The 25,229-nt window shown below is 45.8% G+C and overlaps 3 protein-coding genes across 9 annotated transcripts; 2 read left to right on the forward strand and 1 right to left on the reverse strand.

The window, feature by feature from the left end:
• Positions 1 to 882: 882 nt before the first annotated feature.
• On the forward strand, positions 883 to 7,571 carry LOC146432399 (uncharacterized). Of its 2 annotated transcripts, XR_014854583.1 has the most exons (3): positions 883 to 1,187; positions 3,288 to 5,000; positions 5,122 to 7,571. XR_014854583.1 is itself a non-coding variant. In XM_085072009.1 (2 exons), the coding sequence occupies exons 1-2, from the start codon at positions 885 to 887 to the stop codon at positions 4,785 to 4,787; spliced, it is 1,803 nt and encodes a 600-aa protein (XP_084928135.1). In that variant the 5' UTR covers positions 883 to 884; the 3' UTR covers positions 4,788 to 7,571. The 2 variants fall into 2 exon arrangements, 1 of the variants encoding a protein (XP_084928135.1); XM_085072009.1 differs by having other exon boundaries at positions 3,288 to 7,571.
• A 1,790-nt stretch (positions 7,572 to 9,361) lies between these two features.
• Positions 9,362 to 21,524, reverse strand: TK2 (thymidine kinase 2). 6 transcript variants are annotated; one of them, XM_085072014.1, is made up of 11 exons: positions 20,782 to 21,005; positions 20,473 to 20,510; positions 19,962 to 20,084; positions 19,547 to 19,621; positions 18,116 to 18,169; positions 16,125 to 16,214; positions 14,689 to 14,762; positions 11,921 to 12,009; positions 11,545 to 11,624; positions 10,212 to 10,292; positions 9,362 to 9,824 (listed from the first exon to the last, which is right to left on the reverse strand). In XM_085072014.1, exons 3-11 carry the CDS (start codon positions 20,031 to 20,033, stop codon positions 9,726 to 9,728), a joined length of 714 nt encoding a protein of 237 aa, XP_084928140.1. In that variant the 5' UTR covers positions 20,034 to 20,084; positions 20,473 to 20,510; positions 20,782 to 21,005; the 3' UTR covers positions 9,362 to 9,725. The 6 variants fall into 6 exon arrangements, with proteins under 6 accessions (XP_084928140.1, XP_084928138.1, XP_084928137.1 ...); XM_085072012.1 differs by lacking the exons at positions 19,962 to 20,084; positions 20,782 to 21,005 and adding an exon at positions 21,393 to 21,524; XM_085072011.1 differs by lacking the exons at positions 19,962 to 20,084; positions 20,782 to 21,005 and adding an exon at positions 21,169 to 21,301.
• On the forward strand, positions 21,401 to 24,763 carry LOC146432401 (chemokine-like factor). Its single transcript, XM_085072019.1, has 4 exons — positions 21,401 to 21,535; positions 21,609 to 21,767; positions 22,637 to 22,732; positions 24,328 to 24,763. The coding sequence occupies exons 1-4, from the start codon at positions 21,467 to 21,469 to the stop codon at positions 24,430 to 24,432; spliced, it is 429 nt and encodes a 142-aa protein (XP_084928145.1). The 5' UTR covers positions 21,401 to 21,466; the 3' UTR covers positions 24,433 to 24,763.
• Positions 24,764 to 25,229: the final 466 nt, after the last annotated feature.

Consider the following 25,229-nt stretch of genomic DNA (forward strand, 5'->3'; position numbering starts at 1 on the left):
CCTGGAGTTGAGGTCCTGGCTAAGAGAGCAGGAGGTTTCACACACACTGAGCAGCCAGACAAGAGGACCATATCCCTCCTCTCAACAAGAGCAGGGTGGCATCCTTTTTCAGATGCAGACATTGGGAAGGACCTTTGCTAACCAGACACTGTCTATTTTTCCCTCAGGAAGAGACTTGGATGCAGATGCAGATAGAGAATCGTATTCTGGAGCTGGAGAGAGCTGTCACCTCCTGCCTCTAAGGACAGGGTCTTTAATAAGCACAAGTCAGTCTTTTTGAGTGAGTAGGGACTCACATCCCCATCTCCATGTGCCCTGTGGGTAACACCCAGCAGTGCCCCCTGCTCCTGAGAGCTCCTTGTGTCTGCAGAGCTGGGAATAGCTGAGATTCCAGCCAGGGTGTGCTCCTGGTGGCTGTGGCACTCTCTCTGTGAGCAGCTGAGTGCCCTCCCTTCCCCAGCACCATGCTCAGCTTGGCACTGCTCAGCTCCCCACAAGCGGGGGTTCTGTTCCTAGACCCATTGCTGCTCCTGCAAACTTTGGTTTGCAGGTTTAGGGATTCTGGAATGGTTTTGAGCAATGGGACAGCAGGTGTGTTACGATTGGGTGGTTTAGGTTACCAGCAGCTCCCTGCTTTGTGCAACCCAGGTTAAAATACAAAACCACCTCCCCGCGGTGTGAGAAGTGGCGCTGCGCACCGGGGAGCCACCGACACCCCGAGACATCCCCAGACGAGCCCTCAGCGCCCCACCGCCTTTCGCTTTCGCTTCGCGCCGCTCCGCCCCGCCCTGACTGGCAGGCGGCAGCGCCAATGAGCGCTCGGCGCGCGGGCGGCTCGGGCCAATGGCGGCGCGGGGCGGGGCGGGGCGGTGCCGCCATTGGCCATGGCGGAGCCGGCGCTGCTGAGCGAGTACGTGTCGCACCTGGCGGCCCGCGCGGCCCAGGGACAGCTGGCGGCCTGCGCCGACTCGGCGCTCAAGGCCCGGGCGCGCCGGCTGCTGGGCCCGGGGCGCCGCGACGCCCTTGCCGGGCGCGGGGCCCTGGACGTGCGCGGCGTGGCCGAGCTCTGCCGGCGAGCGCGGGGCGGCCGCGCCCTCCGCGACCTGCTCAAGGCGCTGGAGCTGCTGGAGCTGCTCTGCGTCAACCTGCTGCTGTGCCCCTGGCGCCGGGAGATCCGCTCCCTCAAGGTACGCTCCAGGCCGCTTCCCCGGGCCGGGCTCGGCAGCGGCGCCGGGAGGTGGAGCCGGGCCAGGGACACATCCTGCTCGGGGCAGGGTGCTGGGAGCGGGGAGCACATGCTGGGGCCAGGGGCACATCCTGCTCGGGGCAGGGGGCAGGGGCAGGGGGCAGGGGCAGGGCTGCTCAGAGGTGTTCACTGGCCTCCACAGGCCTTGTCCTCGCTGAGGCCGGGAGTGCAGAGTAGCTCGGGGGTTGGGAATGAAGCCCCTCGGTTGTGGTGAGACAGCAGAGAAGGCAAAAGCTACACTGAAGGGTTATGCCTCTCATCTCACTGAGATTTAATCGAAATCTGCCTATAAGCAGGGATGTTTTTAGCGGTGGCCATCTGCAGCGGTTTGGTGCCAAAGGCAGGTGGGCCAGTGGCTCTCTGGCCCTTCATTCCAGCTCCGAGCCTGCAGCTGGTGGGGTAGGCAGGGAAAGCCCCTTGGAAAGACGAAATGCTGTTGCTTTTTGCAGCAGGGTGGTCACGTTTACTCCACTTCCCCAGCACACTGAACATGTCTCGTTGCCCAGAAGACACAGCAATCTTCACACATCCCAAATTTAAAATGAATGTCCAAAATACTCAAATGCGAACTTATTTCCCTTGCTTTGGCAACAGGTGCTGGTGAGGAAAAGCCGTTTCTTTGCTCCTTTCTGCCCTTAGGTTTCACCTGTAGATTCCCAAACAGCTGCAGATTCCTGCTTTTCTCATTCATCTCCCTAAAACAAGGCAAAGCATAAGACGGTCAGGTCTATGCTTAGTGGGTTCAGCTTTTCCTAACTTGAGAATCCTAGGCTGCATTAAAATTAAATTTTGAAGACCGCTATGGCAACCCAAAGTGTGAGACAGCCTGCTGCAGGCCTGAAATGATTCTCTTGCAAGGCACAACTTGGAGAACAACCAGTACCTTATGCACATATAGGTTTGATAAAAGGCTAAAAAGTATTTCCCATGTCCTGCCTTTCACCAGGCTCTGGCATCCCTGCAGTGCATGCAGCTGCTCCCCCTCCAGAAGGTGCAGAGTGCAAGGCACTGTTGACAAATTTATCTGAGAATGGACTGAGGCTCAGTCCTACATTATAGTGTGGCCATTTTGGGGGTCAGTTTTGTTCTGAACCTCCTTCTTGTTACAGTAATGCACAGGGGTCAGCCTTGGTCTGTCCCAAGCTGGACAGCCTGTAAACAAGGTAGCCCCTTCTGCAAGTCTTGACTTTGCATTCCCTCCTCTATTCTCTTCTGACTTGCCAGGACTTCATCATGCTTAGACTGACATAGTCTCTCCTATCACAAGGTTTCAGACAAAACCAAAACCACTTCCAGTTTACACACCAGGCCTCGTGCCTGGGGTAGCTCTAAAACTAAGCAAATGTTGACCAGTTTTTTAAGTTGTTACATAGCAGCAGCATTTTATTTGTGTTTTGCAGACAGCTTGTGCAAAGAGAGGTGTTTGGGCAATATTTCTGTTAGAACAGTCGCTCTTTAGAAAGATGCTTTCAAAAAAATGTCAGTTTAATTCAAGGGTAGTAAAGTTCACAGCAGGAGTCTAAACCATGGAAAAAAATGTTACAGACTTGTCACCAGGTCAGAAATGTGATGAACAATGAGTACATCATGTCTGTTTCTTTAGGAAAAGACTTCAGTGATTCATTCTATGAACCTTTGTTTAAAAAGCTTATGTTCAGTAAAACACATGAGGTTTATTTCTGAGTTTCTCTAGTTTGACTCAAATGATTTCCTTACTCTCTTCCCTTTTGAATGCTGGTAGTCTTAGCCAGGGCCCCAGCAAGTTTAAACTGGCATCACTTCACAGAAACTGATGTGCTGTAGCAAAGCTATAATGCTTGAGAAGCTGCCAAAATAGTTCTGTTTAGAAAAGCCTCACTCACTACAGTTCAAAATTCTGACTTCTAGGAACACAGTTTTTTGAAAAAACTTTTTGAAACTTTTTGAAAGCTGTAAGAAGTTTTGAAGTATTTTTGATCTTTAGGAAATCAGCTCTTTCACATTTCCCTGCACCCAATTCCCCCAGTGTTCAACAGTTTTTCCATGTTGCATTCTGTTCCAGACCTTCACTGGGAATTTTGTCTACTACATCCAGCCAGTGCTCCCAGAGGACATTCTAAAAGCAGTCCTGGAGAAAATAGGTTACGTTGCAACTACAGCAACAGAGTTTTCACTTGTCAAAAAGAGAAACAATGAGGAAACGAAGCAGACTGCTTTTGAAATATTCCTGGCAAGGATCGAGTGTGAAGCCATCCTTGAAATGACAAATGAAGAAAAACATGGCAATTCGGAGAAGAGCCTGCAGCAGGGAACACAAACACATCGGCATCAAGGAGAGGAGGACAAGGGAGATCAGACACCCCAGAGAGGAGACACTGAAAGGCTGGAAAATGAAGGGAACAGTGAGACATCTTTGTGCCTTTCTCCCCGGCAGAAGTGTTCAACTACCTGTGCTGTGTCCTTTGAAGCTGCTGGGAATGCGAGGATCAAAGGGGAGGAGGCTCAGTCAGGAGCTGCTGCATCCCCCGGCAGCCTCCGGGAGCACCAAAGGCAAAGCAGTAACACTGCACATCTCCCAGGCAAGTGCTCAGACAGCGAGGACTTCCTGATCAAATACAGTGACATTGTCATTGCACAAACACCGATTTTCAGTGAGAATCTCTCTCCAAAGGCTTTGGAAAAGGAGCCAAGAGCCAGTCTGAGTGAGGAGCGTGCCTTGGCAGTGGCTGCAGAGTCGGCAGCACGAGCGCTCGGGCCTGTGCCTCTGTCCCCAGGAGCCAGCGGCCCCCCAGCCTTTGCCATGTTTGCTGACAGCTCCTGTGACAGCAAAACCACCTTGGAGTTTGAAGCTCCAGAAGTCCCAGAAGAATCAATTGAAGCAGAAATTAATGATGCCATAAATTGCATAGACCCGGCCCCCAGTGATGAACCCACTGAGCTGAAGTCTCTGCCCTACAAGGACTTTGCCTCTGCCCAAACCCACAGCATCCCCAGGGAGGAGGATGTTTGTGAGCTGTCTTTAACCTTCACAAAACTACAAATCAAGGATGCTCAGGAAGAACTTACGTATCCAGTAGAGGAAACTGGCCAGCCTGAGGCAATGGCATATGCAGCAACAAGTGACAGGCATATTAGAGAATTTAATCACTCCAAAATAAAACATACATACCTGACTGATGCTGACCTGCACAACAGAGCAGCTTCACATGCCGAGCCATCTTCAGATCTGTGCTGTACTGCTAGGCACACGGACAATTCCACTGCTGGTTCTGACAGCAGGAGACCGTTCATGGATCCTGCTAAGGCACATCCAGCTTCTGAGTGCTTCAGGCACATTAGAGAGCCCCCCAACCTCACCTACATCCCCCCCCAAAGCATTGATGTGCAGCCTTCACACGGGAGCAGGAGCAGCACACAGGGCAGGAGGAACCTGGTGCAGCCTGGACGTGACTCTGCTGAAGGCAGTGAAGGAGAGAACTGTAATTCGCCAGGGAGTAACACCCAGGAGCCTTATGTCATCATTGACAGAACCGACCCGGGAATGCTGTGCCATCACACTTGAGTCCATAGTGCTTTATTTGTAATCTGCCTGGGGGCTTGTCCTCTCACCTGTGGCCTTGATGCTGTTTTCAAGGAGGTGATTAGCTTGGTCAAAACAGTTTTAAAAAATCCCAAAGCCACATCACTGCTTTGGGACAGTAAAAAACATGAGGAGTCACACAAATTCTTAATGGCCCCTTTGGCGAGGAAACCTGAATGGTCACGTTTCTAAAGGGTAGGCAACTTCCATAAATTTAAATCCATGTAATTCATCAGTCAGATTCCTTCTGGCTGTTCTTAATGCCAGACACGTTTCTTCACCTGGGCATACTACCTTTTTTGTTTTTCCTTCACAGACCTTTTCCTGGAATACTCCTCCAATACAAGGGAAATTCTTCTAAACTGGAAGACCCAGCTTTATAGCTTTACAAATGCCATACTGGAGTGTACTCCTGTTAACCCTCTGCATTCTTTTGAAGCTGTGTCTGAGCTAATCTTCCTCCTGACTTCGGTTGAAAACAGGTTTAGAAATTTTGATAACATTCCTGTAGCTTTAAAGAGGTAAACAGCCCTGTGAACACTTGGTTTTGCAGAGGCATTAACCTGTGTTACAGGTTTTGTATCTGCCTCCATTTGTTACCAAAGTATTTTGTGGCCACCACCACAATTTTCAAGAGAAGCCTTGTTCACTGCCACCAGAAGAGAGGTGCAGCTACTGCTGCCATTTCCCTTGCCCCTGCTCCTTTACACTTAATTATGCAGCAGGAGTTCACAGAATTTTTCTACAAGCCAGTTCGTCTCACTAAAATGAAGGGGAAAAAATCTCATTCTTTGCTATTTTAATGGAAGGAAAAAAAATCTGCTCAGAGAAGGATCCCAGTGAGCAGCAGAGCCAGGATCAGGGATATCCTGCAGGTGGGAGTGCTGTGCGAAAAGCTCAGGAGTGTTGGATCAGCTGCAAGCTGGAATTCCAGCACTGAGAGCCTGTGTCACACACAACATTTAATTCATTTAGAAAAGCACACTGCTGCTGTACTTAAGCACAGTCTTCAGTGCTTCTGTATACAAAAATCTCCAAGGGGTGTCAGAGGATGGTGCCCAGCAACAGGGTGAAGAGCAATGGCCATAAACTAAAACATAAGAAATTCCACCTCAACATGAGGAAAAACTTCTTTTCCTGGAGGGGCAGAGCCTTGGAACAGCAGCCCAGGGAGGCTGTGGAGTTTCCCTCTCTGGGACATTCCAAACCCACCTGGACACACCCCTGTGTCACCTGCCCCAGGTGACCCTGCCTGGGCAGGGCCTGGACTGGGTGACCTCCAGAGGTCCCTTCCAACTTTAAAAATTCTGGATTCTGTGATACACTTGTTACCTAGAAAGGCACTTTAATACTGCTTCGAGTAGCTTTTTCAGTAGCACTGAAATGGGTGCTGGTTTGGCCTGGGGTAGAGTTAATTTTCTTCCCAGTGGCTAATATGGGGCTATGTTTTGGATGCTAAAAAATGCTTTATGTATAGGTAAAATATTAGGTTAAATTCATTTAATATAAATTATTCATTACTGACTTTCATCCCCAGAAAATTCCGAGGAGCACACTTGGATTAGACTAGAAAAACCTCAGGAATTAAAATGTAAAGATTTGGTTTTTTAACAACTAATGGTTGAAATTCTGTCATGCTCTGATTCCAGCAGTGTAGGAGGAACAGAACTGTGCCCAAGGTAACACTAGGTGACAGGACTGCCTTCAGCTCTGGGTGGGGTTGTGAGAAATGGGTGTTAGGAACAAAAGGTGTTCTCAGAGCTGTGTCCTGGCAAATAATAGTGGCATCCTTTGGGCTGTAAGATTCTCTGTACTAAATCTGCACGTGACATTTTTCTGTACTGTGCAAAATATATATCCATAGTGAAATTAGAATTAAGAACAAACTGCAGATGACTGAGCTTCAAACATATAGAACCATTTCCAAAGAAGTGCTTCTTTTAGACTCTTTTATAGGAAAATTGTTTTGAAAGTTTAACATAAGGTACCAAGAATAACTACTGTCCCCCTACAAATAAGTTGCAATAAGTAAGATAATAACTTAGCACACAAAATCTTACTTACAAGCTAGAATTCTGAATATGTAAACAGAGAAATAGAATGGCATTACTGGGATTACAAGGTTTAGTACTAACTTATACTTCACTGGGAAATGCTCTCTCAGTGCACTCACCATTATTAAGTTGCAGTGATTTAGAAAAAACAAATAGCTCACCAGCTGGGAATAGCAGGACAGGAGCTGCAATTCCTGCCTTGGTGTGGTTCTTTCCCTGCAATGGTTTTTAGGCAAACTACAACCCTACAAAAGCAAAGCAGTGATCCAAAAGTAGCACCATCAGGTATTGCTGAAAAGCCACCTAACTGAATGTTTCTATCCTGCAGTAAGTGCCAGACAAATGTCTGTAATGAGTGATCAATGTGCTAATGAAGCCTTGCTTGCTCCAGCTAAACCAACCAAAACCAGTAGGGGAAATACTACATTTTGTTCTTCATTCCCCTAAAATTACCCAGAGAAAGTACCCAGAAAACAGTCCAAGTGCTGCATTGAAAGGATTCCCTTGGAAACATCATCCAGAGGGTAAAGCACAAATGAAGGGCAACTCAACACTTGAGCTAATATGAGTCCAAGAATGAAACCCCCAATGGTTTTCTCCACTCTGCAAATACTTGCAGGTCATAATAAACTGATCATGATATAAACCCAAAGAACCATCTGTATTTTTCTTTATAAAGAGAAATAAAACCGAATGCAAAACAGTCAAGAAATCAATTGATTCTAGGATTTTTTAATAAACATTTGAAAAGAGCAACAAACACAGTCCCATGCACCCTATATTTTCACTATTTCTCAGCTCAGCCAGAGCAGGGCTGGAGATACCATGAACACAAATACAAAAACCTAGCTGAAAAAATAAAACCTCAGGGTCATTCTGCAATCACTTACAAAAATGTATTTTGAGGGGTTTTTTTTTCCTTTCCTTTTGTGCTCTGAATTCAATGGGATTACCAGTGGACAGTTATCTTCAGAGCTAAGCTATATTGTGATGTCCCATAGAGCAGAAGGAACTTCCTGAATTCAGTGAAATTGCACTGATAGGATTAGAGCAAGACCCAGCATTTCAAACTGGTAAGACCTATTTAACAGCTGTTTTAACTCCATGCACTTCATTTTCTTCCTCTAGTAATAGAAATAATGAACATCCCACCTCTTGTATGGAACTGTGTAAAGCCTGGGCAGGAAGGAGTTAATGCCTTGCTGTGCCTCAGACAGCTGATGGCCACTCAGGATGTGCCTGGAAAGGAGTCCAAAGGAGCAGAGGGTAGGGCAGCACCTCCCCGAGGCAGTTTTCTGCTCAGGTCCATGGTGCCCACAGCACACGAGCAGCACAGGGGTCGAGGGGCAAGAGCCACAGAGGGGGATTGAGAGCAGCCAGGCCCCACAGTGCCCCTGACTCTTTCAGGGAAGGCTCCACCCAAAAGCTCTGCATGGCCCCTAGGGTTACATCAGACACAAAGAACCTTTTCTCTGGGCAGGGATCCAGGTGTCCCCATGGAATGTCTATAAGCCTCTGAACCTCTTGTTTGGTGGGTCCCACCCCAAGGGATCAAGACTGCAACCATTAGTCCGACCATATCCAAATTCCAGTCTTTGTCACTGGACCCATAGTAGTGGTATCTTTCTACTATATCTTCTATATCTTTGTTCTATCTAATCTTGCCCTTGCCTTCTCTGCCTTGTGGTATTTTTGTATTTGTATACAGATGCACCACTCCTTTCTGCTGCAATTGTTTTGAAATCGCAGAATCACTGTGGTTGAAAATACCTCTGAGATTACTGAGTCCAACCTAAGACACCCAGCCCAGAGCACTGAGTGCCATGTCCAGATTTCCAGCCTCTCTGCCCCAGCCTGGAGCTGCAGGGGGTTGTTGTGGCTAAAGTGCAGAACCCTGAACTTGACCCTGCTGAACCTCACTGGTGATCTTGGCCCACAGATCCAGCCTGACCAGGTCCCTCTGCAGAGCAGATCCACACTCCCACCCAACCTGGTGTCATCCCCAGTTTGCTAATGGCAGCCTCGATGCCCTCCTGCAGATCATCAGCAAAGGTACTAAACAGCACTGCTCCCAACACTGATCCCAGGGGAGCAAATGCAGCACCATCCCCACCACGCTCTGGGCCATCAGCCAGTTCTTACCCAGCCAGGACTGCCCCTGTCCAAGCTGGGGGCTGCCAGCTTTTTCCAGGAGGTGCCATGGGAGAGTACCAAAGGCTTTGCTGAATTCCAGGGAGACACATCCACAGCCTGCCCCTCATCCTGCTCATGGAAGGAGATCAGGTGGGCCAGGCAGGACCTGCCTTTCCTAAATCCATGCTGGCTGGGCCTGATCCCCTGGTTGTCCTGGGTATGCCATATGATCACCCTCAGGATGATCTGCTGGGCACCAGGGACAGGCTGACAGGTCTGTAATAAACCTCCCTCATACACACACTGGTCATTTGGTGTTGTTTCACCCCAATTCACCCCAAGGGGGTTATTTACTAAGAGGAACCTCAGTTACCCTCCCTCAGAGGGGCATTTTAACAAATAATTTATTTCAAATTACAAAAACAGAGTTGTCTTTGGGAACAAAAAAGAGAAGAAGAAACTAAAGTTACTTCTAGGAAGCAGCACTTAAGTGGGAAATGAGAGAAACAGCCATATTTTGGCTGAAGAGGAGTGACACAGTAAAGCTGATGAAGTAAAAACACAAAGGGAATTGGCTCATACTCTGTTCCTGATTGGTATCTGATTATTTCAAAGCAGTAAGTCCTCAACATTCTACAAAGCATAGTGCAAAACCAATACCCATTATATTTTAAATATAAAAAATACCAAATCAGACTTCATAAATGATTTTTGATACAACAATCACAGACTTCTACACATGGTGTTGTCTGTTAGGTGGGTTCAGTATTTGGTCCCGGTTTTCTTCGTACTTCTCTATCATTTTCTGCATGTCATGGTCAGCTCCAATAACCTCGGAAAGAAGAACATGAACGCTGGAAATAACTGACACCATAAAACATGGTTTATTTTGAGCAAAACAAAACAGTGAAGCCCAACTGGGATACTCCTAGGGATGTGTCCAAGCTGTCTTCTGTTGGGAATTTGGCCTTCCCTGAAAAGCTGCATGGCTGATCCTGCAACCAATCCCAGTGAGCAGCCCCTCCCATTCCACTGTGCAGATGGCAGACCTCACTTTTATGCTACACACCAACAGCTATCACATTTTTCTGAGGTTGTCCTTCTCTGAAGGTTATCAGAAAAGCAGATTTGTTTACTTTTACCACTAAACGATGCTGTTATTATCTGGAAAGCACAATCCCCCACATGCCTAATTGGTTATAATTAAAATAATACTCACAAGTACTGGGCAGGAAATTTCAAACAGTGCTCGTTTAATCAGCCACTCTTCATAGAGCTCGTGAATAGCTTCTAAATATTCCTAGAAAAGAGGCACTGGAATAACACATATGCCCAGGGATGAAACACACATCACAGTCTTTATCCATTTGGGAAGCAGTTAAGAGACACATACAAAAGCCTGCTTCAGATATTTTCCACTAAGAAAAAATAAAAACATCAGAAGGTTTTTGAGAAAATTTAATTCCCAGTATGAAGTTAAATAACTCCATGAAGACCTCAAAGACACAGCTTACAGGAGCACAGGGCTCTCAGCTCCTTTTAAGATCAAGCAACCATGATTCTCTCCCACAGGTAAAATGTGGTTCAAGATTTTACAGAGAAAAATACAACGACGGGCAGTAAGGACAAAAAGGACAAGGCTGAAAAGAATATGTATGGGAGGCACTTTCTCTGTCAATACATTTCCCTGCAATTCCCAGTTCACTTTCTCATAACTCAGTTTCCTCTAAAAGCTCTTCTGCCTGTCATCAACTATTTTTTCCTACATGGAGACCACTTCACATTGTTCATTCATAACTGCTCCCCTCCTCTTCAGCAGAGCTGTAAAATAACACAAGGGCTCTTCAAATCCATTACAGGAGGATTTACTCTCAAGGAAAATTTCACATGGCCCAAAATTTAGCTCTTTGCACAGATTTTCTACTGACAATTGCTTCTCCTGAGCCACCCACCACCAGAGCTGCAGAGGATATGCTGTGTCTGCAGAGGGAACTGCATCTGTGTCTGGTCAGGTTTCTTTAGAAGCTTTGTGCAAGGAAGGGCCATTCTGTAAACTGGCACAGAAAGTCATTGTTCCATTACCACAGTCTATTTTAAAGCAGATTCCCAAGCTCAGAGTTTTCAAGGAGTTGCTTTGTTTCAGCCATAGCAGAGACACTTTTCATGCACAAACATCTTGGTCACAGCAGACAACAAAGCGCCCAGGTAAATCTTAGCACCTGCATGCCCAGGTATCTGTGCTTCAACTGGCTGCTTTTATGCCATTTAATGGTACAAAAGCAATTGAGTTTATATCTTAGAGAAGATTAACACTGCACCCAAAGTAAGCTATAGTGCACTGATTACTAGAACAGAACACTTGGGAGAGTCAGCAGGCATGACAGATCATTTTTTAAAAATAAATCAAAATTAAATACTCAGGGTTTAGTCTGCAGTGGAAACAGCTGCACCACATTTTGGCAATACACTCAGGACACAATTTTAGTATTTAGACTGGAATCATTCTGTTTTCAAAACTCCTTGTAACCACATATATCAGAGGAACTCCTTACCAGGGGAATGACTTTTTCTTCTTCCCTGCATCGTGTCTTTAGCCTCTCATAACAAACTTTAGGAGATGTCTGCAAATAAACTGTAGTAACAAAAATTGTAATAGTTATATGCAAGGATCTGCTTTAAAAGCAAAGAAGAAACTCCCTTCACAAACTACAGAAGGGGAGAATCCTGATTTGGGTACCACCACTGAACCTCCCCTTTGGCACTACCATCAATCCATCCATGAGCCACCCACAAACCCAAGCTGTCTGATGGTGCTCACTTTTACACTGAGTAATGTGATTATTTATGAGCCAAGAAACAAGAATTATTTTTTCTCCCGGAAAGGAAACCACCCACAAACACACCCCTCCAGACCCATCCAAATGTTACCTATTAAATCAACTGAAACATCAATGTTGTTCTGGATCCAGTCAAACCATTCACTGAGGACAGCATAATCCACCTCTGGCATTTTTCCACTGAGCAAAGAAAGAGGCATCACTCACTGAGCAGCATGCAGAGATCAATTCCAAACTCTCATTTTGCTCACCTGACTAGAATCACTCCCCATTTACTCCAAAAGATGTGAAATGAAAAGAAGACCAACATTACACCCCCCCAGATTGAAGGCCACATAAACCATTCTTTATACAATAGAAAGACCTAATCTTTTTCTTTTTTTTAAGTACTTATAAATTTTATATTATTAGCAGTTAACAACATTATTTTTTCTGCTAAGTTGAGAAATAGGTACTCGGTGACTAGGAAGAAAAGCATTACCTCAGTGACATTCACATAATAACAATAAATTAGCATCAATGGTATCTATTGCTCAAGTTCTTTGTATCAGCATCAGTTCCAATCTACCCCAGGGCCTGTCACCAGAAGGGCTGGATTTACTAACCAGCAATTCCTTACAGAGGCCACAGTAAAAGGTGGCAAAAAAATAATGTTAATGTGTAACCAAATTTACTCCCATTTTAAGAAATATCTGTGGAAAGAGTAGAGAAATATTCAACATGCTTAACTGGAACTCTGAACTCAGAGCACAGAATATTAGATACAAATGTCTCAAAGACATCTCAGCAAGAATAATAAAATATCAGACAACTCAAGTAAAAGGGAGTTAGAGAGGACATGTTAAGACTCACGTACTATGTTTTAATAGTATATGAATTTTCACTTATTACCACATTCCTGATTGTCAAATATTACTAATTTTACAGTATCCTGTCTTCAAAACTGGTGACACAAACACATACTCCCCACTCTTTCCCAAATGCTTCGGCAACAGAAAAGTTTTTTAAAATACGGAGTTGGGAGGCTCCTGTGTCTCCAGATGGATGATGAAGACCTGTTGTGACATTTTAAATAGGACTGAAGAAAAATATTCCACAGATTTCTAAACCATTGCCCTGGCAATGCAGGGGGATCATGCTTTGATCACTAGCAAATCTGAGCAAAGGTAATACAGAAAGGTATTTCCCTGAGTATGAAAAAACCCCAAAATCCCTATTTGTATCACCTCCCCTCCTAATCTGCCACCCAGAAATGGGGTAACACTGGTCACTGCTACTCTTCTAATTCATCAGTTGTGGGTAGCAGGGATCTACATAAGTCAAATTCTGGTTCTGCTGCTTTTCTCCAGGAGAGGTGGGAAAACAGGAAGGTTAAAAGGAATTGGAAACAAGAAAAAGCTCCAGTGCTCTTACCCTAAAAGAGAGATACATCCAAGTCAATTCTGCATTGCACTGCCCTGCAGATAATGTGCCTTTGCTTGCCCTGGGTAATCCTGTGAGGACTCTGGCTCAAGATCCATAAAGATACAGGGAATATAAAAGGCACGAAGTGGTGTTTTCATTTCCAAAGTTTGCTGACATTTGACTCCTACCAAGTAAAGTTTTTACTGCTGAAGTTCAACATGAACAAACCAAGCTTTCTATCATAACTAATGATGGATTCAGAGGGACAGTGAACTGCAGTGCTCACCTACAGCACATCCTGCACACATTTAAAATTCACCTAACACAGCCAGATTTACTCATTTTGTTAATGTGACACAAAATAGCTACTTTCATACATTCCTCAAATATTCCTTGTTTTATTTATAATCCTTTGATACACCCTTTCCTTTTGGCTTGCTGTTGGTACTATCAGCTGCTTCGAGCTTGCTGTAACAAAACAAAGCAAATGCCTTTAATCCAACATTTAAAAAGTGCTGAAGCCACGAAATATCCTAGATGTCCTTAAAAATGTTATTATTAAATTAATTCACAGAGTTGACCTAAGCAGACTTAGCCTCAAAGCATCTAAGTCCTTGAGGGAAAAAAGCACTTTGTCTACAATGAAAAAAAGAAGTCAGTAAATAAAAATGAGGATATGCCAGGATGCTTGCACTCTGCATGGACTGGGATAGATAATGTGTGTCTCTGCCCACTTCCAAAGCCATCCCCGTGGCAGACAGGTGCTCATGCAGCATGGATGACACCTTGTGGCAACAAACTGGGTTTGTCCCTTAGGGCCACTGAAAAACCCACTAAAACCCATCTGTTGTATACATTCCTCAACAGAAGGTCAACATTCCAAACAAAAAGAAAAAACACCCAGTGCTGATTCCCGAACTCTTTCAGTTAGTTTGGGATGGCTGAGTTATACCTGGGGCAGGTAACAGGTGATTATTCTTTCTTTACTCACAGCCTACCAAGGTTTGCAGTCTGTTTTGATCCTGTCAATCCTGATTCTGAGCACAGGACTCAAATTCCTGCTTGCAAGCAATGCCAATCCTGGATGCCAGGTTGGACGACACTGCCCTACAGTGCTACTCATTATATCCTCATGGTTTTTTAAATGTCTAGCATGTGTTTGATTCAAGCAAGATTTTTGTATTCAGCTAGAGAGCAGATAACTCCAATGGATTGTCTAAGTAATACTGAGTTACAAATATTCAGGAGCATTGCTTAACAAGGCTCTCCATGTCCTACAGGGGTTATTCTACCAGTGGGCAGCACATCCCATACCAAAACCACTGCCACTCCAACACAGAACTGATGGCTTTCACAGGCCACTTAAATGCACATTACCAAAGAAATGATCAGTTGATTACATATATTTTTAAAAGAATTAATCCAAGAAAGTAAAGAAAAAACCATCTCACATACCTTCGATACAGATTTTCCACAAAAACGTGTTTTGCACTGTGAATTGATCGCTCCATCATCCTTATGGGGGAGATCTGCAACATAAAACTTGATACTGTATATTTTCATGGTTATTTCTTTTCACAGTTATATGGCACATCACATGAAACACATAATTTCAGATCTTGTGATGAACAAACTTGCTGGGAGGGTGGGAACCACAGAAATCCAAGGGCTCCTGCTCTTACTGCTGGTCACTGCATTATTGAAAAACTACAAAACTCAGTTTTTCTTCATCCACCATTTCAAAGGTAACAGTGGAAGGTAGCTCTGGGTACAAAAAAGCAGATCTGCTTGGGATCTGCAGAGCAGTGGGAACTATTGCTTCCCAAACTGCTGCCCATCCCATGTGTTACTGGGTCACAGCAGAGGGCTGACATCTGACACACTCAAACAAGGACAGAGGACTTTTAAAAGAAATAACTGCAGCTGACAGAGCGCTGGCCTTAGCCAGCCCTGCATGTGTTCCACCAGCACCTCATGTTGGTGCAGGGAGATCCCCTGACACTCTAGGGCCTGGCAGAGCAAGGCAACCTGGCAGAGCAACTTCTAATCCAGCTTTCCAGCCATTAATGAAGAAGAATGGCTTCAGCAAGGCTCAAATGACAAAGAAGCTCAAACTGAAATACAGGGAAATCCTCAAGAATTTTTGAACAAACTTCTCCTGCAACAGAACAGCATTTCTATTGTCTGGGAAAAACACCTCTTCCAAAACCCTACTGATTATACGTGCAGTAGCACTCTCCTCTGTGGCACTGCTGAAAGTTTGCCCTGACACAAACACAGAAAACAGAACCCAAGAACAATCACTATGATATAAGCATGGCATCTAAGATCAGATCTTGTAATCAGGGAATGGAAGACAGTACAGAATGTAACAAAAGGTGTTTGAAGGAGAAAAGAATGAACAAACCTTGATAAAAAGCAGAATGTGAAAATTAATATTAAAAAAAAAAGAAAAAATTGCAAGGAAAAAAAAGGATGGGAATCATTTGAAAAAAGAAATAGAAAATGGCAGTGAAAGTGTTTTGCATAAACAGAAGAAGCAATGGCTAAATTTGTACTAGACAGCATGAAGCAGCAGAAGATTACTTAGTGTTTGCCAAAGATCAGAAATAATGAAATTACAGACAAGTCACTGACACGAAATGAGGAAGAGATTTGTGCAACTGCTGAGGTTATGCCAAACAGCAGCACTAGTTTGAGGAAGTTCTCAGCAGGCAGGAGGCAGAGGTTTTACCCCCAGTATACCAATGTCTGCACCACAGAAATTCCTACTCACTGCAGGAGCAAAGAATGAACACAAACAGCACCTTAACTTTCAAATACAAGGTTTAAAGGATTTAGCACTCATAACCACATCTATACTTTTAAAATTAAAACAGAAGTTTCCTTACCATGGGCATGGTGTGCTGCTCCAGCATGGTCAGCTGGACATAGGTCTGCAGAGTTATCCCCCACCTTGATGCATCCTGGTACATTAAGCCCTGGGGTCAGAGGTGGAAGCAAGACAGATGGACATTTCTTAGGTCAAAGCTTTTGCAATACAACGGCATTGCTCTAAGAAGTGCATTAAAACAGCTGACACCAGGTTTGACAAGGATTAAGTGATCATTTGCTCTCCACAATGGAGCTGTAGAATTATGGCCTTGGTCCCTACAGACACTGAGTGGGAGGCTGGCTGAAGTCAGCAGAATTAGTTATTCTGCACAAGGAATAGTCAGGACCAAGTAATGAAAAACCCCTGCTCTTCTATTTTTGTGCACTGACAGACTCTCAGTACACCCCCCAGTCCCTCCAGAAATCATGTATGATTCTAAATATGGTCTGGCCTCAGAAAAAGTGTCCTTTAACACAGACAGCTGTTCTTCCCAAACGATCCTCACAGCAGCTCTTCCACCTTCTGATTGCTGCAATTTCACATACACATGACTTACAAGCAACTGTCTATCCTGCACAGCAGAGAAAGGATCTCCTTCAAAATAAAACATCATTTAGTATCTGTTGGTTGAGGTGACAAGTTTTAAGGTAGCAGCACAACTTCAGCCCACGGCTCTGACCCTCTCCTTTTCTCCCTGCCCAAGCTTAGTCTTTCCCAGTGCTCCAAGGCTGCTGTGGTGAAGTGCAACACTTGCCCCACCCCTTTACTAACAATGAGAAAGGCATCAGGAACTCCTAGGAGGGACAACTGACTCTTTGAGAGGGCTGTGCTAACAGCGATGGTATCTAATACATGTTTGGCAGGTGTGGTTTGGGGTGTGTGTAGACACACACCTCTGTGTTGGCAGCAAATTCCAGAGCCTGAGCACAGATCTCTGCCTCAGCCCGCCAGGAGATTTCTGCAGAGGAGGTGAGCCCCAGGCAGCCACTTCCAGCCCCCCAGCAAAGGCCAGTGTGCAGCTGGGACTCAGGGACATCCCTGCGGGGAACAAGTTCCAAGAAGCTTTGGCCACCCAAAAGACAACAGAAGCCTTCAACACCTCACTGGGCTGAATCTTCCTTATCTGCTGCAGCCACAGGATCACAGAACCATCCAGTTAAGGGGTTGGAATGGACCTTAAAGATCATCCAGTGCCACCCACCCCTGCCATGGCAGGGACACCTTCCACTGTCCCAATGCTCCAAGCCCCAATGTCCAACCTGGCCTTGGATACTGCCAGGGATCCAGGGGCAGCCACAGCTTCTCTGGGCACCCTGTGCCAGGGCCTGCCCTGCCAGAGAGGAATTTCTTCCTACTGTCTGACCTAAATTGCCCCCCTTTCAGTTTGTACTCACTCCCCCTTGTCCTGTCACTCCAGCTCCTGAGGAATTGTCCTCTCCAGTTTCCCTGCAGCCCCTGGAAGGAGCTCTGAGGTGTCCACAGAGCCTTCTCCTCTCCAGGCTGAGCAGCCCCAGCTCTCCCAGCCTGGCTCCACAGGGGAGGTGCTCCAGTCCCCTCAGCAACTCTGTGGCCTCCTCTGGATCTCCAAAAGCTCCATGTCCTTTTTATGTTGGGGACACCAGAGCTGTTCACAGAACTCCAGTCAAGCAACATGAACTGACTGGATCCACCCCTCACCTCGAGTGACATCCTTCCCTCCTCTGAAACAGGCCTAAGTACAATTAGAAACAACTGCCACACTCAGGGCTTACCTTCCTGGGAATTTCTTTAACACTCACCCCACTGGAGACACAGTCCTTGCCAAAACCACTTTTATATGCAATGTTTCTATTACATGCATGTCTTAATCACAGCAGAAGCTCTTTTGCTTCAGGGAGCTTTCGTTTTTGCCACATGAGATTTGGATCATACCTTTCATGACAGTTTTGCTGGCTGATAAAAAGTCATCACACATGTCTTGCTAAAAGACCAGTCACTGTAACTGCAGAAATTATTTCTGCCACTTACCAGGATATTATGACCTCGAACATTCCTCCACTTGGTCAAGGGTTCCTTCAAAACCTGGTTAAAAAGAATTACTCCATGTTAAACAGGTCGTAGATTCAAAATACTTAATGTGATCCTAAAAGTCTACAACTATTTTTAAGGAACAGTTGTGCATTAAGTTTGAGTACTCAGGACATGTACTGGAAAGCTAATTCCTCTTTAAAAAACAGCACTGAATGTTGTAACACAAAAGGTAATAATGAACACTGCTAAAAACAGAGAAATGTCAATATACAACGTCTTCTTAGCATTTTTTTAACACTGATTAGATTACCTAATAAGCCTGGACAGAATTTCTTTTTTTTTTTTGAGTAAAAATCAGTGCCATATAAGGGAAAGAACAGCTTAGCAGAGCACCTAGCATTTCAGTGACAAGCCCATCCCCTCACAAATTAATTTCTCAGAAAGTAACACTTGCCAGCAAAGAACAAGGATCAGACTGCTACCACATTCATTTTCATTTTATTTCTGTGTTCTAACAAACAAAATGTATGCAAATCTTTTTACAAAATTAATCAGAATAGCTTCTACCCTGAATAGGTAAAACCACAAGAAACCTACCTGGCTCCAACAGGGTCTAAGTCTGCAATGATACTGCACAGTCAGGCTTAAAAGAATCTCATCAGCCTGGGAACTTAACGAGCTACTTAAAAAACACTGCACTATATGCAAATTAAAGTTTGCTATCCTTTGGGTTAACAGTTAATTACTTCACAAGGACAACTCCTGTTACACTACCAAATAACATCTGGCAGCCCAGCACTTCTATAAGGACTCCTAGGACTTATTATCCAATGTGTTGCCAGGTTAATATCTGTTGTACACAAAACCAATTGTTCACAGAGATATGATCTTGATTTCGGTTAAAATACAACTTGCCTGCCCTCCCCCTCACCTGGTTCTAAGCAACAGGAAATCAAATACCAGATCAGTCTAAGAAATCTCCAGAAACAGTTCTAACAGATTTTAATTTTTTTTACAAAAGCCATCTATTCATTGGGATCCCAGCTACATGACACCAGTATTTTTACATCATTATTCTTTACTTTGCTTTTACCAGACCCACCTAACATTTCAGTGACATGGAACAGAAAACAGGCAAGTCCAGACATGCCCAAGCCCTGTGGGTTGCTGTTATTTCACAAAGGTACAGACTCTGATCCACAGGTTTTACAGCTATTTTGGCACCCAGGACTGTATCACATGTGATCTAAACTTCTCTTCTGCCGTTTGGCTCTAAAAAGTTGGGCTGGTGCCCCAACAAGGCCCTGGCTTAGCACCTGCTGCTCCCTCCTCATGCATCCAAGGACAGCACTTCTAAACTGCTGGTCTGTCAAAGACAAGCAGCTGCTCAATGATGGAAATGAGGACAAAGAAATGTGCATCCAGTACCTCAATGCTGGTAGTTTGTGCAAAATAATCCAGGCATGTTGTCTTTCCACTCGCAATGTTCCCCTCGATACAGATCTGGTGAAAAACAGAGTCCCTTTGAGACCCACACTGTGGCAGAGAACATTAAAAATGCACCTGCCCATTCCAGCATGCCAGCTCCCTACCCTGGGAAGAGATATTTCATGGAAAGGCACTGGGGAGTGGTTTGGATGTTGTGACTCCCCCAGACCACCACCTCTTCCCTCCCTGGCAAACATAAACCAAGTGTCTCTGCCAGGCAAGGGACAGCATTCCCTCCTGGTGCCCCCACAGCCAGCCCTGCCCTGCTTCCAGCTTCCATCCCCTTCCCAAGGCCTCAGGAGTTCCAGAGGGTCACTGCTGGGCTGCTGCTGCTCCTCACTCTGCCACAACCCACCTCAGGGACTTCAACTTGACTCCCAATGTAAAATAAATAAATGCCAGCTGAAGTAATAATTTCACCATCCATTATACAGATAGCTTAAACCGTAAGAGGAATCACATTTTTATTTTCAGAAACCTAAAAAACAACAAAAAAACACCTAATTTTTTTTTTCAACTGTGTAAGTAATTTATAGCCCAGGGAGGGTTGTACAGGGCAATGGCAAGGCTACACACACAGCACTGACCCCAAACTGCCACCTGTCCTGACACAAGCCCTCACAATTTTATCCCTCACAATTTTTGTACAAATTCTTCACAATTTTATTAGAATTTACAGAACTAGACCAGCGTAGCCTTGCACAGAGCATGACCCACCACACAGTGGCACAGTCATGGCCTACAGCTGCCAATACACACACACTCAAATTATAATGACATTATAATGACATTATAATGACATTATAATGAAATTATAACAAAAGAGGCTGCACTTTTTGTTTTTGGAACAAAATGCAAATACTTACAATTCTCTTTCTAGCATCTTTTTTTATCAGGTGTTTATCTAAAAAGGAAATAAACAATTAAAATCAAGGTGGTCTTCACAACTTAGTTATACTGAGCCTCTTAATGTGACACCCTCCATGACACTTTTATGTTCCCTATGGCTTAATATGACTATTTCCTAATTACCAGCCTTCGAGGTTTTAGGTAATTATTGGGTCATGTAACAAACACATTGAGGCACACACTGACACAGATTTAGCTAAGTTCTCCTTGACACTACCAAGAGCTGAACACTGAGTGCTGACACTTCCACCACATTTTTGCTACACCTGCTGCTCCTCAGTGGGTTTGTGCTGCGGAAAAGTGAATTTTGGGAAGGCTGGTCAGAGCTACACCCACTGGCCTCACAGGACTGGCAGGGTAAGGGTGAAGATTGCAGAGCAGCTCCAAAACAAGCAGTTCGATCCCTTGCACCTCAAAACTGCGGTATAAAACCTGCGCGAGCCACGCTGGGTTACAAGGCCCTTCAGCCAGCCAGGCACGGGAGGAAGGCAGGGACGGGCTCGGCGGTCACCCCCGGCCAGAGCTCCAGTCTGCTCCCGGCTCTGCCCCGCCCCGCTGCCCGGAGCCGCTGCAGCGCATCCCGAGAGGCCGCACGGAGCCTCTCTCGCAGGGCCTGCCGCCCGTGCCGTCCCCGCGGTTCGCCCCGCACTTACGGCCGGTAGCGGCAGCGGCAGTGGCGCGGGGCCTGCCCGCCGAGAGCCCCGGGCCGCCCCGCAGGCCCCGCGCCCAGGCCGCGCCCCGCCGCCACATCGCCCATCCCCGCCGCCGCGCGGCCGCGGCCACTGTCCCTGCCCCCGACCCTTCCGCCGCCGCGCCAGCACTTCCTCCGCCCCGGCGCTCTGAGGCGGGGCCGGGTCGGCGCCGGCCCCGGCATCACCTGCGGCATCTTCGCCGGCATCTCCCCGGTTCCCGGCGCCGTCCCGCGGTCCCGCCTCACGCCGCGCGGCCGCCATGGCGCCGCTGGAGGTGGACCGGGCCTTCCCCCGCTCGGCGCGGGGCGCGCTGAAGATCGCCCGCACGGTAGGGCCGGGGCCGGCCCGGGGCCCGGGGCGAGGCCGGGCAGGCGCTGACCCCGTCCCCTCCTGTCCCGCAGCTGCTGGCGCTGGTCACTCTCCTCTGCTTCGTGGCCTCGGGCGCGCACGAGGCCTATACGGCCCTGGCCGGCATGGAGATGGCGATCACCGCCCTGTTCCTGCTGCTCTACCTGCTGAAGCTCGACGCGCGGATCCGGTGCCTGTTCTGGCCGCTGGCTGTGAGTACTGATAGGCCGTGAGTAGCAATGTCCCCTGGCCGTGAGTGTGGATGGGCTCTGTCTATGGGTACCAGTGTCCCCTGGCCGAGGGTGCCAATGTCCCCCTGGCTGAGGGTACCAATGTCCCCTAGCCGAGGGTACCGCTGTCCCCTGGCCGAGGGTACCAATGTCTCCTGGCCGAGGGTACCAATGTCTCCTGGCTGAGGGTACCAATGTCCCCTGGCCGAGGGTACCAATGTCCCCTAGCCGAGGGTACCAATGTCCCCTGGCCGAGGGTATCGCTGTCCCCTGGCTGTTGCGGCCGCTGGCTGTGAGCACCGGCAGGCCTGTGAACAGGACGGACTACCTGTGCCAGGGGACATTGCCAGTCGGCTCAGTGGTTGTTTCTATACAGTTAAGGCAAGCCCCAGTGTGGATGCTGAAGCAGTTTTTCCTGACGGAGCGTTCTGTTCCATTGGTTCCTGCTAGATCTGATAACAGCCGCGCCCGTCACGGGCATCGCCTCGCTGTGTAACACCTTCACATCACAAATTAGTCAAACACTTTCACTCAAACGCTAAGGAGTTCTCCTCTTACCTGCCTTTTTGTACATGTATTTGCTGCTTCAGTCTATCTAGTGTAGCCAGGTTGCAAAAATTTGACTGCAAAAACAAAAACAGAAGAAAGGTAAAATGAGGAAGTTTACCCGCAAATGCTATTTTTACCATCGAACCACTGGGTGTCAGTGTCCTCTCACACGGATATTACTGTCATCCTGTTTTCATGGCAATGCAGCCGTTTTTAACGATCCTTCTGTGCTGGGAGCTCTCCACGTTCTCCTTCAGGCCTGTATTTCAGAATAAATATTTTGCTTCCACTGGCTGTTTCAGGATATTATCAACTCGGTGATTGCAGCGTTGTTCCTCCTCGTTGTGTGCTTGTTTGCAGTAATAATCAAGACCAACAAGGGGACATTGGCTGGAGGAGTAAGTAGGAACAATGTTAATGAATTTCTGTCCTTAAAGTGCACATGATTTGAACCTCTTGGTACACTCACATTGTGGTAGGACCATGCAAACAACTGTCTTGGAAGAACACACTCAGCAATAGCAAACAAGATACATTCAGTGTATCTCACTGAAAGAAAATAATCCTCACATCACTAGTAATTTAAAGATATTACAAGATTTGGGAATTACTACAGAGAAGTACTGAAACACTGAAACTTTCTAGAGTTTTTAAGTAACCTACATTTGCTTCCATAGCTCTTTTAGGACTATCCAGTTTGGTTATACCATTTGGGAAGACCTGCCAGGACTGTTGAGTCCTGGTAAAAAGAGTTGAAACTTTTTAACAAACATACTGGTACCTCCCTCCTGATGTGTACATTGTTTTTTCTGACACAAATTGAGGTATTATGTCACTTGGGGGGGGTTTGTTCATACTATGATTGCAAGACACTGTTAAGATCAAACCAGTTGAATAGTTTAAACAACTGGTATTTTTAATTCAAACGGCAACTAATGTAATTAACATTAATAAACAATAAGGAGGGAAAAAACACTTAGTTTTAAAAGTCTCTAGAAGTACAAGATAAGCTGAAATGTAATCAAATAAAATAAGCTGAAAGCAATCAAAAGAAACCTAAAACCTGCTATAGGGATCTTTCAAACTCAGCTTAAGACGCACTGAAGTGGAAATCTGATGTCTTCACTGGCAATGGCATCCTAAACAAAAAGGAGGCTTTGTGATCAAGTGACTGTGCTGGAATAGAATTTATATTCTTGGCCCTGAAGTTCATAGAAATTAAAGCTGGGAGCAGTAGACTAAGCAGGTGCCTGGGAACACAAGTTTAGGTGGAACATGTGACATCTTCAGTGCTGGGAGGGACAAAATCACCCCTGGCCTATTCTCCTGAGGCACAAACTGCCTTGAGCTGTGCCCTCCCAAGAGCTCTCCTGAAAATAGCTCCCCTGATCAGATAATTCAGTGCTTGCATAAAAAGCTGCGGGGGGGAGGATGGGGCTGAAGGGCAGGTGCTGAGCAAGTTAACTCAGTGGCTCTTCTGCAAACACATTTTTCCAGTTACCTGCCTGAGGTTGTCTATTTTTTAAATACTTTTGTACATTTTCTTCAATTTGGAATAAGCATCCTGTTCAGAGCTTCAGAGAAGAAGAGCATTTTCCTGCTGGACTTGTTTCTACAAATGCTGACTTTTCTCCTTGACTTTTCTCAGGGCCAGTCCCAGTAATTAAGCAACCCTTAAAAGGAAAGAAGGGCTTTCATTTAGGATAAAAGCATTGTCTGCCATAATGCAGCATTAGCATTAGCTTAGCTTTCACGGAGAGCACCACACAACTCCAAGGCCTCACACAAACATCAAAGCAGGCTGTAGACAGCTCTGTGAAGGGCTGATGGGATGTAAAGGTGGGTGTTGTTTAATTTATCAACTGTCTCAAATTACACACATTTTCAAGGCCAGAACCTAGTTAGGAAGATGTGGTTACTGCTACCTTGATGAGTCACTGCAGTAAAAGCTCGAGACTGACTGGGGGAACTAATTTTATGGTTATTTTTATAGGTGTTGGGTCTTATATTGCTTGTTCTCTGCCTTGTTGATGCTGTTCTTCTTATCAAGAAGACTAGCCTTGGTAAATCAAGAGGAAGGAGTGCTCCTGCCAGATAAGATTGATGTGTTAGTGAAGGAAGGATTTCTCCATTCTGTTTCCACACTCTCTTTTAAAGAATTTGTTTTTTATGTGCTGACCTTTGAATTTTTTGTGCACTGATGTTTTTGCAAGTATCATTCATAAGATTTTGTACTTTTTGAAATGCAGTTTCAGCATTGCAATTTTACCAGTTAAAGCTTCAGAGAAAATTGTCCTGTTTTTCTAAACTTAATTACATTTTTACCTGTATGAAAATTATTTTCGTGGTTGCCTCCTTTATCTAATAAAAAGAAAATACAAACGGGCTTTGTATTATTTAATGTGTTAATAACAATTATTTAATAATTATTTCGTGTGTTATTTAATATTATTTACTTACTAAGTGTAAAAATGTACGTTAGAGTAAATGTACATTTTAAAGTAAAAATTAAGAATTAAAGTTTAAAAAATAATTTAAAAGTAAGAATTATAGTTAAACATCCTTTTGAGAGATTTTCTCTTGCCATGTGAATGCGTGTTAAAGCATTCGCCGAGGCGTTCGGATCCTGAAATTTCATCCTAACCGGGCTTTGGGCTGGGTGACCTCCAGCGGCTCCTTCCAACGCCAGCCGCCCGGTGCTCTGTGCACTGTGTTCGGAGCGGCAGGACAAGAAATCCCCTGGCTCGCTGCTGTCGCTCCTGCACGACACCACAGCACAGCACAGCGCAGGGCGAAGGTGGCAGCAGCCCCATTGTCCTGCCCGGGGCTGGGGGCGGGCGCTGGGCCTCCCCCCACAGCTGGGGATGCTGAAACTTTTTTTTCACGTTTCCGCAG

The sequence above is a fragment of the Lichenostomus cassidix genome, chromosome 11, assembly GCF_008360975.1.
Source record: "Lichenostomus cassidix isolate B80296 chromosome 11, HeHo_3.0, whole genome shotgun sequence".
In the NCBI taxonomy this organism is placed as follows: Eukaryota; Metazoa; Chordata; class Aves; order Passeriformes; family Meliphagidae; genus Lichenostomus; species Lichenostomus cassidix.

Excerpts from the sequence above, each read along its gene's own strand:
- LOC146432399 (XM_085072009.1), top strand. The coding sequence starts at position 885 with ATGGCGGAGCCGGCGCTGCTGAGCGAGTACGTGTCGCACCTGGCGGCC. Across the intron at positions 1,188-3,287 it reads GGGAGATCCGCTCCCTCAAG|ACCTTCACTGGGAATTTTGT; the intron begins GTACGCTCCAGG and ends ATTCTGTTCCAG.
- TK2 (XM_085072011.1), bottom strand. The coding sequence starts at position 21,265 with ATGTGGCGGCGGGGCGCGGCCTGGGCGCGGGGCCTGCGGGGCGGCCCG. Across the intron at positions 19,622-20,472 it reads AAGATGCTAGAAAGAGAATT|ATCTGTATCGAGGGGAACAT; the intron begins GTAAGTATTTGC and ends GTTTTTCACCAG. Across the intron at positions 11,625-11,920 it reads TGTTTCAGTTGATTTAATAG|TTTATTTGCAGACATCTCCT; the intron begins GTAACATTTGGA and ends TTGTTACTACAG.
- LOC146432401 (XM_085072019.1), top strand. The coding sequence starts at position 21,467 with ATGGCGCCGCTGGAGGTGGACCGGGCCTTCCCCCGCTCGGCGCGGGGC. Across the intron at positions 21,536-21,608 it reads CGCTGAAGATCGCCCGCACG|CTGCTGGCGCTGGTCACTCT; the intron begins GTAGGGCCGGGG and ends CCTGTCCCGCAG. Across the intron at positions 22,733-24,327 it reads AGGGGACATTGGCTGGAGGA|GTGTTGGGTCTTATATTGCT; the intron begins GTAAGTAGGAAC and ends TTATTTTTATAG.